This window comes from Pteropus vampyrus, unplaced genomic scaffold (genome assembly GCF_000151845.1).
Source record: "Pteropus vampyrus isolate Shadow unplaced genomic scaffold, Pvam_2.0 Scaffold109, whole genome shotgun sequence".
Classification (NCBI taxonomy): Eukaryota; Metazoa; Chordata; class Mammalia; order Chiroptera; family Pteropodidae; genus Pteropus; species Pteropus vampyrus.
Genome location: NW_011888890.1, coordinates 6,387,558 through 6,405,431, shown reverse-complemented (window position 1 = coordinate 6,405,431; position 17,874 = coordinate 6,387,558). Strand labels below are relative to the sequence as shown.

Sequence of the window (17,874 nt, the reverse complement as noted above, 5' to 3'; positions counted from 1 at the left end):
GTCAAGCAGTAGTAACTAATTTACATAATAACATGTCAGCATCAGTATAGTATTTATCTAGGCAACACCACTGACACTTTAATTAAATTGTCCTTTGAAACAAAACTGATGCCATTAACCTAATTAAAAAGCTCAAGGAAGGATGAGCTACAATGATGCTTTCTTAGGGACAAACTATTATGTTACTTATTAGTAAAGTGACCCAACCCCTTGGGAATGTTTATCTTTAGATTCAAATCTATTTAATTAATAACAATGAAAATAAACTTACATTAATCATCAGGTTTTATCTGTGTTCTGATTTTCCCTTAACCTTACCCCTGATGCTTTAAAAATGTTCTCAAATAAGTAAATCAGTTTAACCCTGCGACTGGTATTTTACTCTGTGTATTTAACTTACAGCTCAGAACAAAGTAAGTCCTACACTGGCCCAAACCAGGCTGTGGCAGCCATGGTCCAAGGAACAGAAGGCTAAGCTGGCAGGAGGTGGTGGTGGGGCCCTCATATGGTTGGAAGAAGTCAACGAGGAAAAGTAAAGAAAGGGAAGCAGAGTGATTTTTCCACCCGCTCTATCATTAATCTCTTTGCCTCTGGACCTTAACTATCTCCTATTCACCTGCTGGATTGTCAGGATTCCTTTAATAAGATAAGGCCTATAAAATACTTTTGAAATTTTTGAGGAAAAGGTAGCACCCTGAGAACATGAATTATTTTCTGTACCACTGAGAATGGGAACACACTCTTCTTGGTATTAGTCCTGAAATAATGCTTTGTAAATCTGAAGTCTTGTTGAAATAAAAGTTTAGAATGGAAAATGCAAACGCTACTAGAGAGGCAAAATTAGTTTGTTTTAATAGAAAGCTGCTAGTTTCTTTGAGCTTTTTATTGCAAATGTCAGAGGACCGTTTTTAACAGGACATAAGTAGACTATATAATAGAATAAATTATGAAAGGTAAGGTCAAAGGCAGCCCTCATCCCAGCACCTCCTCCCTTCTAATGTGCAGCTGAGTGCTCTCCCACTGCACCTACAATTCGCCAAACTAGATAAGCAGACACAAATGAGTCCGTATAGAAGCCTCTCTGTACTTCAGTTTTCATTTTGTCAACAGATATGTCAACGGATAGTTCCCAGTGCCTTCCACAGAACTGAGTGCAGGAAAGACTACCGCATCTAATTCCCTTTATTCAGAAGACATGAGGCTGAGCTGTGATCATGTACAGAGATCAGACTTCACAGTTAAGTGCCTGTTTAAAAAATTACTGGTGAAAAGCCAACTCTAAGGTAGATCATGTGTTTGTTTAATTAAGGCAAAACAGATTTAGCTACAAAAGGTTTTGAGACATGATAGGGATAAACTATACTGCAATTAAATATTTTGAGCAAATATGGACTTTAAATATACATGAAAGCCTCTAGGTCAAAGGTATATTTATGTTATTTGGTGGATAAAAAGAAAGGAAGTCAAACAGAAATGGCAGCTGCCAAAGGTGATGGTGGAAAAGAGAAGTGTATATAACTGACTGTAACTTACAGCCAGGAACAATTAGTCAGCTTGTTAACAAAGGAACCTGATGAGATTGTTCAAGCAAGTTCATTAGGGTATAATTTTCTTAGAGTTGGTGTAGTATAAAAAGCCTCAAGGTAGTAATGCTCAAGTTATTTTTGGTCAAACAACCATAAGGATATGACTGAAATTCCCTTTTTACTGGATTTTCGCCATAGTTTCTAATGTTTAAAAATTCAATTTTTAGATACCCTGGATCCAATAACAAAGGAAATAAAAGGATGCAATACTTTGATTTATTTGCTGGCCCTTAGCTGAGAGTTAATAATCTGGTTTTTGTACCCATAAAATTCGCATGAGCAAGGATTTCTACCCTCTCCCCCAACTAAATTAGAATTTCAAAAATCTAAGTCAGCATGGGGCATTTTGTTATGTGTAAAACAAGGACATGACTTCAGTAGACTCGTGATGTGAAAGTATGTGTTTATACTGATTACTCTGTATTTTCACAAAAAGACATGTAGTAGGAATTAGTATGAGAAAGAACAACGAATGAATTTTAAAAAATAATTGAAGTTATATATATTCTTAAGTTATGAAATACCCTAAAAGGAGAAACTGTATGTACCTGCCAGGAAAAAAATGCTTATAGAAAATTTTTGGCAAGAGAATAAATGGACCTTACTTTGCAGCTGCCTTTGTGATCTCATCAGTCAACATGTCTCGGACCCTGCAATAACGATGAAAAGAAAACAGGTATTAGAGTTTATGTTAGAGCAAGAACCTAATCTTTTTGCTTATTTATCAATTAATAAAAATCTCTATCGATGACCCCAGATATAAAAACTACATATGTAGAATTTTAGTGTAAGGCTTAAAAACTGTAGAAAGGACTTTGCTTCAAAGAAAGTTTCATCTTCCTATTCCTTAGGTCATTTAGGCAGGTGGAGAACAAGCTGTACACAACTGAGGAGAGATGTACAGGCAGTGTCATAATTGTGTCATCTCTTAAAATGATTGGTGAGTATATGTGTCCTTTATATTATTCTCTGCTGTGGTCTGAATGTTTGTGCCCACCTCCTCCAAAATTCATATGTTGAAATCTTAACTCTCAATGTGTGGTATCTGGAGGTGGGGCTTTTGGCAGGTGGTGAAGGTGGAGCCCTCTTGAGTGGCATTAGTGCCCTTAAAAAGAAATACCAGAGAATGTTCTATCTCCCTCCTTATCTCCTTTCCTTCCTCTCTCTCCCTACTCTCTGTTGCTCTTTCTTGCACAAGAGCTCACCAAAACAGCTATTTACTATTTCCAAATTGTAGATAATGGAATAGTCTTTATGTATTTATGTAAAACTAAAAACGTTAGTTATAAAATTACTCTGAAGCTAAAATAATTGCTCTTGTGGATTTGAAGGAAGGTATGCACGATTCAAATATTCACAGAATAAAAAATTTTTTCACTATAGGACTTGAGATTAAAGTGAAAAACAATCATTGGCTGCTAAACTGACATTCTGAATAGGATATCACAGACATCTTCACTATACACTTGGAGTTTCATAAATTCAAAGTTTTTATAATATTTTTGCAAATATGTTATTATGCATATATAAATATATATAATAAAATTTTAGCTTTTCAGCACTCTCTGAGAATAAGCTATCCTTAAGAGTTAAGTATTTCAGATAGTTGCAAACTGCTCCTACAGATCTTAAATTTGTATTTTATAAAACCATTTGACGATAAATTTCTCTAAGGTGTATTATCCAATCTCAGTCTTCCTAGGTGGAGCATAGTGCATTTAATGTATTCTTTTATTGGTCAATGTGGAATTATTTATAAATGATGACCTGCCTATACTTCTTGGTAGGGTCAAACTTTCCACTTGTGAAATAGTTCCCTCCTCTTTACCTACTCTCTTCTGTCAGCTGCATTACCAATTTTTCTATTTCTACTTGTATTACCCTCCTTACAATATGAACATACCGTAATATCTACCATCTTAAAGTAAGAAAAAGGCCTCCAGCTATTGCACCATTTCATTGCTTCTCATACGTCAGAACTCATTTAAAAGAGTAGCCTATACTTAATAACTTTAGTTCGTCTTCTACTCTCTCTAGACCCCTCTATAATCTGAGTTTTGTTGCCATAACTCCACCGGAACAGCTCTTACCATGGTCACCAATGATTTTCAAGAGGCCAAATCCAATTGCCAATTCTCAGTCTCCATCTTTTGCAGCCTCATGGCAACATTTGACACAGTTAGTTACTCCTTCCTTAAAACACTTTCCTTCCATTCTCTCTTGGTTTTCTTCCTGCATCACTAATCACCAATTTTCTGTGTGCTTTATTGGTTTTCTTCATCTTCCCCACTTCTAAATGTTGAAGTGCTCTGGGGCTCAGTTGTCTGACTCTTTCTCTATCTTTACTCACTCCCTAGGCAATCTCATTCAGCACCATAATTTTAAAGGCAGTAAATATGCTGAAGATTCCCAAATTTATATTTCCAGCCCTGACTTCACTCCTGAACTCTAGACTCATATGATCAACAACCTACTTGATATCTCCAGTTAGAGGTCTAATTAGGTATCTCAAACTTAGCAAGTCCTTAGCAAGTCCAAACCTGATTCCTAACTTACACAGACCTGCTTTTCTATAGTCTTTTCCCCATCTTAGTAAGTGGGAACTCCATACTTTTTGTTATTAAGATATTCAGAGTTAGAATATTGACACTGTCCTTGACTTCTATCTTTTTCTCACGTCCTTCATTCCATGTATCTCTATATATATTTTGGAAAGTATGACCAACATACCACCTCCATCAAATGGTCACTTTCAGAAGAGGGAATTAAAACTACATGTAATTAAGATAAAACTGAAACTATACTAATCTTAAATCCAATGTCACACTGTTTAAACCTCATTGCTATTTTTTTAAATAAATGTAGAAAAAACTTAGAATAGAATTAGTTAAACACATATACACAGCTTCTGCTTTTCTACACATGTCAATTGTCAGTAAATAAAAATCTAAATCAAATAACCTTTGAACAGATTTTTAGATTAAAGAAAGCTGAGACTGCAGGCAAAGCTATTTGGATTCTGGACACTTAGATTTAGGTTGCTGAAACCTTAATCTGACAAGGTATTCATCCCAACCCATGTAACAATTTAGATTGCTTTTAATGTGCCAGCACTTATACATTTATAGATAATGTAATGTGAATTCACTAGGGGATGTCTGCCAAAGAAATTAAAGCCCTGACATGGTAAAGTTGCTCCTAATAATGAAGATGTCTTGGGAAGACGGGGGCAGAGGAGTGGAAGGGTAGTTCTTCACTAAATGTGGGTTAGATCGACAAGGAATTGAGTGGGAAAAACAGAATTTTTCATTCAAAGTGTATAAAATAATCAGTTATAAGGAAAAACAAATCATCTCTACACTGCTTTAGAGAATAATAAAAAATATAAAATTTATGAATAAAGCTCTCCTTCTTATAATACCTGAGGATGGGATGGAAAATATAACTATCAGATCTTTAGTCGTTTCCCTTTCAAGCTCATATGGAAGTTAAAATTGCCATCATTAAAGCCTTTAAAGTAGTCACCTCCTCCCTCATGGTTCATTTCCCACGACATCATGAACCTGTCCCCTTACCAGAGCCAGGCTGTGCTTTTTTTGTATTGCACCTCCTCAGCTCCTTCTTTTCCATGTTTTAACTGCAACTCCAGCTCTCCTATTCTTCCCTGCAAAAAAAAAAAACGCAGCATAAATCCGCAAACTCAGTAGCCAAAATTATCTTAAAATTTCTTTGGAAAACACTTAGAGAACAGATGTATCCTTTCCCAGTTGGCATAAGTGTTCCTGATAAGATATGAGATTATGAAAGAGGACTCGTGAGGAGAGATAATTACTTTACTGCTCAGGTATTTCTACATTCACCAAATAAGTATATTCTGGAGAAGCTGTGTATCTGGCAAATTTAGTGCCAAGCTCTTCATTTGGGGGGTATCTATTAAAAGCAGATTTTAATTTCACAGGTCCCATTAAAAAAAAAAAAAATTCCCTACATTGTAATGATCTGCCTGCATCAGCAGCTGATAATTTTAACTGATCCATCCCAAGATTAGGGTCTGAGTACCAATATTATAACAGAATGATAACAAATATGTAAAATTATATATCACTTAAAATTCTAGTACTATATAACAAAAGTTAAGCTCAAGCAGCTACACATTATATTTCTCTCTCGAGTGACCATCTAAAAATAAGTATCATAATTCTCAACCTGTACCATGTAATAAAAAATATTACCTAATAGCATTCCTTTAAGACAAAGGCCTTCAAATATTTATTATTGTTTTTCTTTTACACTCAGGTTTATTTTGATCAGATGTTTTCTCCTCACTACATCACCAATTACATTATTTAAATGTATTAAAATGCTGGTTTATTGATGAACTCTAAATTAGACAAGAACTTAGATTGCATATCGAATTAACTGAGCAATACCAAATCATTTTCAGAAGTGGTTGCAGAGCTTACATTCTCACTAGAAGTAAATAGGAGTTCTAGTTACTTCACATCTTCACCAACATTTAGAATTGTCTGGCTTTTTAATTTTTACCATTCTTACAGATTAGTTTTCATTTCTATTTACTAATGAAATTGAGCATCTTTTCAAATGTTTATTGACTATTTTTGTTTCCTATTCTGTCCATTTTTCTATTGGTTGTCTTTTTCTTATCGATTGAAGAGTTCTAAAGTATGTTCTACAAAAGAAAAGTGTATCTCTCTATATATACTGTAGAGAGGAAGCAATACATCTTGATGGGTTAAGTATATGGGTTCTGGAATCAAATTCAAACTATCTCATGATATCAGAACATCATATTAAATAATGTGGAAAAGTGTCCATGTAATACAGTGCTTGATAACAAATAATAGCTATTATTATGAAGTTCTTTGTAAATAACAACAAAAAAATCCTACCTCTGGTTATTATATTCTTATGAAATGTTCTTCAAGAATACATCAAAATCCTTCTTGAAATAATTCATATTTTCACCTGTATATGTTTGTAAAGTAAAAGATCCCCCAAAATGTAATATCTGGTATACAATTGCATTTTCTTGTATTTCTCTCATATATTCTCGGTTCCTAGTCTGTGAGCTCATTGAAGGCAAGGATTGTTTCGTCAGTCTAAGGTGTCCTCATATGCAGCATAACCTCCTGCACACAATTCCCAGGGGCTCAACAGTTCAGGTGCTCTGAGATTTGATGGGCATTCTACTCACATCCTTTATTAGCTTCTGTTTACTTCAATCATATCCATCCTCACCTCCCTGTTTTCAGAGATACAATCCTGGCCCGTTCATTCTCTCCTCTGTCTTTTGGAACAAGGTATCAAAGGTGATCAAAATGGTAAGATATTGATATTAACATTTAATATTGATATTGCCCTCCCAGGAGGGCAGGCAAAATAGAAAATAATTTTTATTGCCTGACTTTGTTTATGCTTCTTAAATTATGTCTCTATACTCTTAAAACATTTATTTTCCATAATGCTTTTCCAAAAAAAAGACAAGGAACAGGGAACTAAAAGGTTAAAATATGGTTAGAAATAAACAAAATACAAAAAAGGTTGTATACATGCAGTCTTTTGAAAAGGCCTACTTTTCTAATTTCTCCTACAGCCATAAACCAGTTACAACCATTCTATGTGACCAAGTAAATTTCTTATTTTTTTTCTTTCTCAGAGTCTCTGCTCCTCTCAATCCTCTCTTCTGGAATGTCCTTTCAACCCCTTCCATCCAGTCCATGGTAGGTTACTTATCCAGATCCACTTTGCCTTCCAATTCTCTGCTTACTGGTATTAGAGAGCCAATACCATTTAACTCAGTTGCTTCTCCTTCTGTTGAACAGCTGTGGTTAAGGGGGAAAAACACTCATGGGGAGAGAAAAGGCTGAAATGATCACCTGAATTGAGAGTTTTGGACTGCCTATAGATTCCAGTGATTAATCTACCTATCCCTCTTCTTTTTTTCTTCTTCTTCTTTATTACTCTCCAGCCTATGTAACCAAGAGCTTGCTGATTACAGTGAGCAATTTTACCTCGCTCCAAACCTACACATGAAAAACAAACAAATAAACAAACAACCCTCACAAATGGTCAGAGAGTAATTTACTAGGGGTCATAGTTCCTGACCCCGGTTTTGATTTCAGATTATTTTGCAGCTAGCTGACCGACACAGGAAACAACTGTCTGTAGTCAACCTGCTTTAATTCTCTCCTGTTTGAGGTCTTATTCACAACCCCTAAGAGCCCTTTACACAAAAGCTGCAGACTAACTCCTCAGCATTCCACAAGGGCAGCAAGGTAAAGATGGCTGTAGAGGAATCCTTTATGGACTCTGAACTGTCAATCAACTTGTATCTGCACTTTCATCTTAATAGGAAGAAATCCAAATTCCTCCCCATGTCAACCACTTTGATATGCTTATAATTCAAAATCCAACATCTTTGTGGAAAAATTAGATAAGGCTGGAAGCAGATGCCTAAGCAAAAGCCACTAGTAGTGTTCAGATCTGAAACGTATTCATATCATAATCAACTTCCAGGAAATAATCTAAAATGTACCTTTTAGCATATCTCCTATGTTTAATTGAATAAAACATGGCTCCTCTCAACGGTCCTCAAATTTAATGCTACAAAATACATCTAGCACCAGATGGAAGTAACTATAACTCCTGTACAGAAAATGTATCCTCCAGGACAGAAATTCTTGATGGAAACAAGGAGTCTGGCAGTTGCTCTAATTCTTCTAAAATACCATAAATTCTAAGTATGGATTCATTTTAAAAACTTGTCGAACAGTTAAAATGTACTTGTGTACCTTCAAGTAATAGCAATAACCTTAAAAACATAGCTGTACTTTCAAATAATACTGAAAATCTTATTATAGTCTATACTTTTTCACTTCTTTTGTCACCGATTCTCAATGGACCAAATTTATTCAAAATCCAAAGTAAAGACATTTTATAATCCCTATTTTTTTTTTAAATGCCTACAGCACCTGGTCTTCCTAGGTAGTCTCCCATCCTAGTACTAACCAGGCCTGACCCTGCTTAGCTTCCGAGATCAGACGAGATCGGGCATGTTTAGGGTGTCATGGCCTTAGACTCAAAATAAAGACATTTTAAATGATAAATATGTACACTACCACAACAGCAGAAAGGCAGAATAATTGACATGCATTACTAAAAGTACTCAGCTGGACTTTCAAAAATCAATATGTCCTTTATAATATTAAAGCAATTTGCATTATTTATTGTTACAACTAATGTGCAACATTATGTGTTAGGAAGAAGGCATGAGACCGTGGAAAAGGCTGAGGTTCTGGAGTCAAAGCTATTCCAGTTAAGTTCCAGTTCTTTAATTGACTGGTGGGTTTTGCACCATTTGTTTTGCTTTCTTAGCTAACCCTGCTTCCCGATCTATAATCCCATTATACATGGGTTTAACGATACCCACTTCAAAGGGTTTCTGCAAAGACTAACTGAAATAATATATATTAAGTGTTGGACACACACTCGTTATTCAATAAACGGTAGCTCTTATTATAAAAACCATGGAAGTTTCTTTTTAATCGATTGCAAGTCACCTGTATGAGTTATACCATAATCCTGTTCCAATTCAGCCTCTCTTATGCTAAGAGCAAAATACAGTTCTCAGATCATTCTGTAGGAGGAGCTCTTCTTGCTTTCTCCAGGTGCCCGTAGTAGTACTTTGTACATCCTCTACTAAAACATCACAGATGTTGTACTGGAAATGCTAGTGGACATGTTAGTCTCTCGCGATGGACTGGGAGCTCATTGAGAGGAAGTAGTGGTTTACGTCTCTTTGTGTCCCACACACCCGGCACCTAGCCTGGCCAGTAAAAAGTACTCCACAAATGTTTGGTGAAGAAAAACACTGCAAAATTATTCAGGGAAAAATGTGAGGAAAAGTACATACTTTGACTTGCAATCTCACTCTTCTTGAATAAAAAGGATGTGTATGAGTAATGTATTCACTCATGAATCTATTTAAAACTGAGTGTCAAGATGCAGCTGAGGGTAAAAAGGCAGGTAGGCTGAGCAAAAGGAAACTGGTTCCAATGAAACATCTTTAAAACGTGGATTCCAGCATGGTTTGAGGAACCATCTAAAACACTGATGTTCAGAGCGTGGCTGACACACTAACTGCATTAAAATTACCTGGCAGTTTGGTAAACGTGAAGATTCCTGATCCCCTACTCAGTTCTAATGAATCAAAAATCTCTGAAGATGCATCAATACCTTATAAATTCTAGACTCAATAAAATATGTTGCAACAAGGTTTTAAGACGAGAACACCAATGCTTAGATGCTTGGTTATTCCTCCCACCCGCCTTCCCTAGCACCATCATTTTTTAGGACAGCTGTTACCTTTATTCTGGGACATAAATTACTTAAGTGCCATCAAATTTTTTTCCATCATTCTTAAAAATGAATTTTAAGCTAGGAAAAAAATTGTTAGTTGTTTTCTTATATTGTTAACTGTTCATATATTCCCAAACTGATTAAAAATCATTTCTAATTTAAAAAAATTTACAAAGTATAATTTATGACATTATCGGATTAAATGAAGTCACATTGAGTATAATTCATTTATTTAGTGAGCGCCTATCATGTTTTAGACACTATGTCAGGGTCTAGAAAGACAACAGAGAAGAAAAACAGAGCTCCTGGCTTTAGGGAACACAGACAACTGGAGGGAGGCCCCAGACAAATAACTAAGTTGACAGGGCTTCAAGAAGAAAAGCATGGGTTCTAAGGAAGCACATAAGAGTGGTATACAATTTAGTGTGTGGGTTGGGGCACACAGGAGCCTTTCCAGATAAAATGATTTAAAGAACAAGTAGAAATTAGGTGGGCAAAGAGGGAATGGCAGTACCTACACCAGAAGGAAAAGTGTGTAAACGTCAAGAGGTTATGAGAGACATGCTGAATTTGGAAAAAAAAGAAATTTAGCAAGCCTGGAATATGAAATTCAGAGGAAGTGTTATGAGATAAGGCTAGAGTTGTAAGCAAGTTTAGCTTGAGGAGACATAGGTACAAGGGCAGACGAGCTCAGTTTGTGACATGCTCAAGTCAAGGTGCTGTGTGACATCCAAGGGAGACATGTGGGACATCTGGAAGATGTTCAGAAGGTAGCAAGGTGTAGGAGAATAGTGCTCAAGAGGGAGCTCTGGATGGGACACAGGTTGGATGGGGGCATCGACATTTAAAGTTTAAGTGCAGTTATATATATTTATGCCTCACATTCTTTTATGAGCAAATATAACCATTGAATTTTTAACAGTGCTATTTTCCTAAGTGCTTATAATATTAAATACATTTTGGAGTAAAATTTGAGATGAGAAGGAGACACTCCCCTGAAGCAAACCATCCTATGGTTTCATTACCTGTAAAATGGCATGATAAGCTCGATTCATATATACCAGCCACGCCTGTGGGAGAAAAATGGCACGGTGCCACTCCGAAAGCTGGATGTGAACCTGTGGGAAAGATGCACCACGACATGAGTTAGGCTACACAGTATTAAAACAGAATAAAATTAAACTATATCATCAATTCTTTCTTTCTCTTTATTTAAATGGTTTATGTTCTAAAACCAAACAAATCAGTCTAGGATCAGAACCACAAATAAGGTCTTTTGGATATTTTCAAAGGAGAAGAGATTAGAGTCCTGTAAAGACAAAATAAAATAAGCCTAAAATTTCCTAAGTTAAAGCAAATAAAATCCTACAATAATAACAAGTTAAGATGTACATGTAATACAAATATGTCCCTGAAAATTAGGGAGAAACTCTGTAAAGCCTCTTGCCAATGTCAGGAAACGAGGTATTGTCTAACAAATCTCCCTAGTAATTTTAAATAAAAATAAATATTGCTCACATCTTGGATTTCCAATATGACAATTTCTAAAGTAATAAACTTAAATTGCCAACAGAAATATCATGTTGTGTAGAAACCATGATGGTAAGAGCATGCAAATGAGTACTGCACTCAGCAATTGTGCACACCACTAGATAAATGCCCTTTAATCAGTGTGGGTAAACAAGCGAAAAATGAAATATGCCGACACTGAAACCCTGTTTCTGAAGCGAGGCCCAGACACAACATCTGGTTTTCATAGTCATTTCTGTTTTTACCTATTAGTATACGGCTATCTTGAAACAAATCTTCCCAAGGTCTGCTTCTGTTAAAGAAAGATCACTCAAGAAAAACAGTCACAGTGCATCACATTTCGTGTTTCCTGTAACTCATCTCATCAAACTTAAACAACTAAAACTTTAGTCTGTGTCCTACAGACAAAAAAGCAATAACAACATAAAACCCAAATTTCTATATAATTACCCCCAGGATCATGATAATTGGAGTGTTTAAGGAGATTTTAGTGTATTATAAGAATTAATTTTCTTAAGTGCTTTGTGAAAGCCCTCTGTTATTTTCTTTCATTCCAGTCTTAGTGTGGGCCTACTATGTGCAAGGTATTATGAGAAGATATGAGGATTATCAATTGATCTGTGTCTGCAGAGAGCTTACTAGTGAAAGAGTCGGAAATGAGCACAAATAGATTCCGAGACAAAATTATGAAGAATCTATGGGAACAAAGAGAACAAAGAGATTAATTCTACCTGCTATCTCTCCCCTCTCAATCCACTGCTGCATTTAAAAACATTAGATACACAAACAGTATGAAAAAGATACTAGAACCATGAAATGAACTTTAAAAAATGATAAGACAGTTTTCTTTTTCTGATTAAGTATTCTCTATTAAGTGGGGCAGGGGAGCCTTGTCAATATGTTATAAATATCTTTGAAGGAATGGGCCCACCAGTTCCTGCTTCTCTTGTTATCCAGAAAGGAGACTACAGCCTAGACCATGTTTCCTACTGGGGAGGTACTCATCAGTCTTTGCCCTTGTCTTCTGTTTCCAAAATGTGCTGAATTTTCTTTAACTTTTTTCTCTATCAGTTCTGTTCCCTTTTCATAAAATACATTATCTTTAAGTCCTATTTTGAGACTTGGATTTTTAACAGAAAGGACACTCAAACACCACAATCAAATCTTTTATCTCTTACTTCAGAACCTCAAAATATTTAAAAATGTTCCTGCCTAATATCCATGGGTATCATTATACTACTGAGAATATCCAGAGCTTCAGCGAACTGACAAGAGCACTGAATGTTTTTGGAAAAACAATGGTCTCAACTGCTTCTTAAACCTGAGTTAAAAATAAGAAAGCACATGGAAAAAATGTAAAAGAAAATGAGCAAATCAAATGTTGAGTTTCTAAGAATAATGGCATTTGTGCCAGGAAACCTAGTTAAAAGGAAGTTACAAACTAAAGGTGAAAGCTAATCCCCCTCCTGCTGCTCCAACCATATCTGAAGGTGGGTACGGGGATACAGGAGAACCCTTGAGACTAGACACCAGCCTGAAGCCTTATGTTTCATGAGATTATACCTAGTCTTACTGTTCTACAAGGTTTGCTGTGAATAAATCTCTTTAAAGATGCAATCTCTTGCTATTTCCTTAATTGAAGAGAGACTTAGGAAAACAGGTTAGAGACAATCATCCAGTTGTGTTACAGGCAAAAGGAACTTCTTTGGCCACTTTTAACAAAAACACATTTTAGGATGCTATTCAAATTCAATATAGATAAATGCTATTAGGCTGAAAAATACAAAGAGCATTTTTAAAGTAAGAAAACCGTGTATAATTTCCTATACTTGTGAGAAGCCTTTGATAGAAACGCAATTAACAAAATAATTCCAAATTATGAAGCTATGGCCTTGTTATTCAGCTGATGATAAAGAAGGTTCTCAATCGCTGTACACTAAGTTTTAAAGAACGTGTGAAATTTACTTTTTCTAAAATTAACTATATATACTCTTGCAATGACAGGTGTTTGATGGACTGTTGAGATGAGCAGGTCCTATGATTTAGGGAAGAGTAAGAGTAGGAGTTTCTATGTGTAGGAAGTAGTAAGTACAATGAAATATTAAGCATGTGCCTAAAAAAGAGACCACATTAGGGAAATATGCAAGTAGGATAAGAAGGAGAAGAATATTAATGAGTCAGGGGTGGGGATGAGAGCAGGATACATGGTTAAATACGGTGGTCTGGGTAGATCTCATTGAGAAGGTGAAGTCTGAATGAAAGCTGGAAGGAGATGAAAATGTAAAAACCAAGGTCCATGCTGGTGGGAATGTAAAATGGTTCAGCTGCTACGGAAAAAATTTTGGCAGTTCCTCAAAAAGGTAAATGTAGAATTACCATATGACCTAATTTCACTATTAAGTATATACCCAAGAGAAATGAAAACATGTATTCAAATACTTGTACATGAATGTTCATAGCAGCACTCTCACAATAGCCGAAAGGTAGAAATAACCCAAATGTTCATGAAAAAATGAATGGATAAACAAAATATGGTATATCCACAATGGGATATTATTTAGTCACAAAAAGGAATGAAGTACTGGTACATGCTACAATGTAGATGAACCCTGAAAACATGATGTGAAAGTGTAAAAAGCCAGACATAAAAGGTCACATGCTGTATGTGGTTGCCAGGAGTGGGGAAGGAGGAGAGAAGAGGCTAGAGAAAGAAAGGAGTGGAGATGGAGAATGGGAAGGAACTGCTTAATGGGTACATGGTCTCATTTGAGGTTGATGAAAATGTTTGGAACAAGACAGAGGTGATGGTTGCATATTATTAATATACCAAATGCTATAAGTTGCACACTATAAAGTGGTTAGTTTTGTTATGTGAATTTTACCTCAATTTTTTAAAAAAGGTAAGACAAACGTCTTAAAGTGAGCACCTGGCTGATCTGTTTGAGGAACAGAAAGGCGGCCAGTGTCACTAGCACAGATAGTGTGAGCACAGAGGGGAGTAGAAAGAGAGTAGACTGGTGAATTAACAGGGGGGACCCAGAGAATGCAGGTCTTTCTAGGTCATTTTTCAAGAGTTGCCTTTATTCCTACCAGAGGAGGAGCCATTATAAGATTTTGAGAAGAACGACATGATCTGATCTATATTGTAAAGGAATCATGCTGACAGCTATGTTGAGAAGAGTAGGGGGTAAAGGTCAAAGCAGAGAAACCTCTTAGATGCTACTATGACAAACCAAGTCAGAGATAACAGTCACTCAGACAGAGTTCTATCAGTAGCACTGCAGAATAATAGTTTTCAATATTTAGCTATGTAATTTTTCCCCACCCCACAGCAAATATTAAGTAAATATTTAGTAGGATGCCAATACATAAAACAGAAAGCAGAAAAGTGAAACCCGTCTAGATGAGGTGAGAACAAAGTCTGGGAGCCTGGTGCTCAGGCCTCTTGATCATCCAACTCTAGTCTGTGGTGGTCCCTAGGACCTTTTTAAAACATAGTTTTAACCAGAGGGACATAAAAAAGATCAGTGGTTATAAGGCGATGGGGCGGGGCGGGGCGGGGCGGAGGGGGGGAGGGGGAAGGTCGACTACAAAGAAGCACGGGGAAATTTTCAGGGTGACAAAACTGTTCTTAATTGTGGTACTGGTTACACGAATGTGTGTACTTGTCAAAATTCCTAGAACTAAACACTAAAGGGGGAGAAATCTACTGTACGTATATTATATCTCAATAAAAATAAAATTAAAAAGTTTGAAAATTACTACTTTTAGAACATGTACTTCTCAACCACACACCTCCCACAATGCTATATACTTCTTTGTCACCATCATTCAAAATCCACTCTTCCTTTTCTCATTCCTTTTTCTATCAATATTACCTATCGATATGCCAGTCACATAAGTTTAAAACTCCTGATTTATTCTAGACCTCTTCCTTTCCCCCAACTCAACTGTCAGCTCTACCTCTGAAATGTTTGTTATATTTGTCCCTACTTTCTTTCTCACTGGTTTAGTCCTAATTCTTGCCTAGATTATGGAGGCCGCCTAACTAATCCCCTAACGGCCTAAAATCTTTCCTCTTAACATACCCTAAATGGTGCAGCTAGTACTACATTAACTCAGAATGTCTTTTAAAGTCCACACTTGTTTGTACTATGTTCAGTCTTTTAGATTCAAAAGCACGCCATTTACTTTAAGAAATCATTCATTCTCATGTAAGAACTCTACTGGTCAAGATCCTCAACCTATTTCCCCTATTGATTGTCTGCTCTTCTCTTTCATTTTACCTGTATTCTGGCTGAACTGGGTTATAAACCAATTCCCAAGCCTGTCCTATACTCTGTAGTACCTTTCTACTCACTGCTTCCTCTGCCTTGAATACCCTGTTTTCCTCATTTTTACTTACTGAAATAATTCCTCTCATCTCTATACTTCCAGCACACTATAGGCCTTTCCTGTAACACTCAACACACTCTGTCTTAGATTATTTGTGTATAGACATTAATCTCATACAATCCTAAGGACAGAGATTGTGTCTTATTCATCCCCAAATCCCTCCCATATTACCTATAACAGTGTCTTGCAGTAAGTGTTCAATTAAGTATCTGCTGAGTTTGACCAAAGTAAATATACAGTACATGCTTTAAGACAAATTTTCATGTGACAATCATAATACTATAAATGAGTAATCATAAAGAGCATGATGTGCAACTCTCAATCATTCTAGAAAACTATGCTAGAAAACTCTTTTTTAATAAAAACAGCCAAAGTCAAATACAAGTTGTTGAGGACACAACTTGTTATTTGAAATAAAAGCATGTCCAAAATTTTCTGGCCAGAAAATGTTTAATTCCAGGTAAAACCATAGTGAGTGATAAGGCAAAAATTTAAAACAGGCATTATAAACTTTACATTTTGAATTAAGTATACCTAAAATACTAGCTCAACAAAAAATATCCTGCTTAGGAACACAATTCACAAATGTAGGAAAATGTTGAAAGTGAGAATGAAAAAGTAGATCATTTCCTCACTGATACATGTTTTACTTGAAGGGACTACATGGCCACTTAATTAGTTAATTTATTGTTCAGCAAATACTGCCCAGAAATTTGGTAGTATTTTCTCTCTGTAGGTGATCCTAACAAATAAGATTATTCATAAGAAAATACCCATTTTAACATCCCTTCATTAAATATTATCAATCGAGTAAGACAAGCCTTGGTGAAGTTGTCTGATTGTCAAACTAGAATAGTGTCAGGTAGGGAAACATGTAAATATTGACAGGTAAACTGTTTGCTATTGATTTAAAACCCCAATCTCACAAAATAAGGTATTTTTTTTCATGCTCCCCAGATGTATTTATCAAAAGAATAAAAGTATTTAACTTCAGTTGCTACACGTGAAAATTGAGCCACTACATTTGTGAGCCACTGACTCACACATTTTCTTTCTTTCTCTTTTTCTCTCTTTCTTTCTCTCTCTCTCTCTCTCCCCTCTTCCCCCCACGTTCTCAAAAATATCAGTTGTACTTAGTGTTAGACACTCCAAAAGCCACTCAATGTTCCATTGTTTATATATAGGAAATAATAGGCTTCAATTTTCTGTCAATAGTAATCTTATTTGTACAAGACATTATTTCGTTATTTCTGTCCCCTGACAGATAGTGTTTGGAAGACAGGAAGGGCTTGTGGAGGACACATTTTCAAAGTATAATGACACTCATCTCTTTGTGGGTGCTTTCTGGACATTTCAAACTCTCTTTCATCCCTTCCTTGTTCATTCTCACTTTCCCCCTCAGTCTATTTCTTTTTCCCCCTCTCTCCCCTTGTCTTCCCCTTCCCTTTCCCATCAGGGCAACATTAGCTTGAAAGCTGACAATTCAATCACATCTCAAGCAACCATTTACTCTGTTATTTAACAGGAGGGGGGAAAACCCAGTTACCATAACAACTCACATCACATGGTAATTATGGAGTCTCTAAAACACAGCAAACCATACTTTTCAGTGTTTTCTAAAGGGAATGTATAATAAGGATAGATACTACTTCTCCCAATTATTATTCAGAATTTTCATCTGTTTCGTATTGCATGAATGGTAATACTATTCCATATTCTTCATAAATGTTTTTAAATAAATAAGAAACTGAAAAAAAAAAGGCAAACACACTCCTTATATTTCAAATAGTGGGTTATATCACATGTACTTTTGAGAGTCTAGGGGAAAAAATTAAAGGAGGCAGAAGGAAAACAAAATTAACTTATAAGGCAAAAAGAACCAAATGATGATCAATTAAAAAAAAGAATTTAGAAACTAAGATTTCATTTAGAATAGTTCCTCCAATAAGACCCGATAAGGTTTCTCTGAAATAAAAATGATAAA

The 17,874-nt window shown here is 35.8% G+C and overlaps 1 protein-coding gene and 1 pseudogene across 3 annotated transcripts in view; both read right to left on the bottom strand.

Annotated features, from left to right (window-relative positions):
- The window catches only part of FOCAD (focadhesin), a 270,313-nt gene that overhangs the window by 64,795 nt on the left and 187,644 nt on the right, over positions 1-17,874 (bottom strand). For all 3 annotated transcript variants that reach the window (XM_023533725.1, XM_023533726.1, XM_023533727.1), the window contains 3 exons: positions 10,991-11,083; positions 5,162-5,250; positions 2,192-2,236 (listed from right to left, as the gene is read on the bottom strand). In XM_023533725.1, coding sequence (XP_023389493.1) covers positions 2,192-2,236; positions 5,162-5,250; positions 10,991-11,083 — 227 coding nt within the window. The remainder of the gene's footprint in view (positions 1-2,191; positions 2,237-5,161; positions 5,251-10,990; positions 11,084-17,874) is intronic.
- Positions 8,567-8,685, bottom strand: LOC111743232 (annotated as a pseudogene).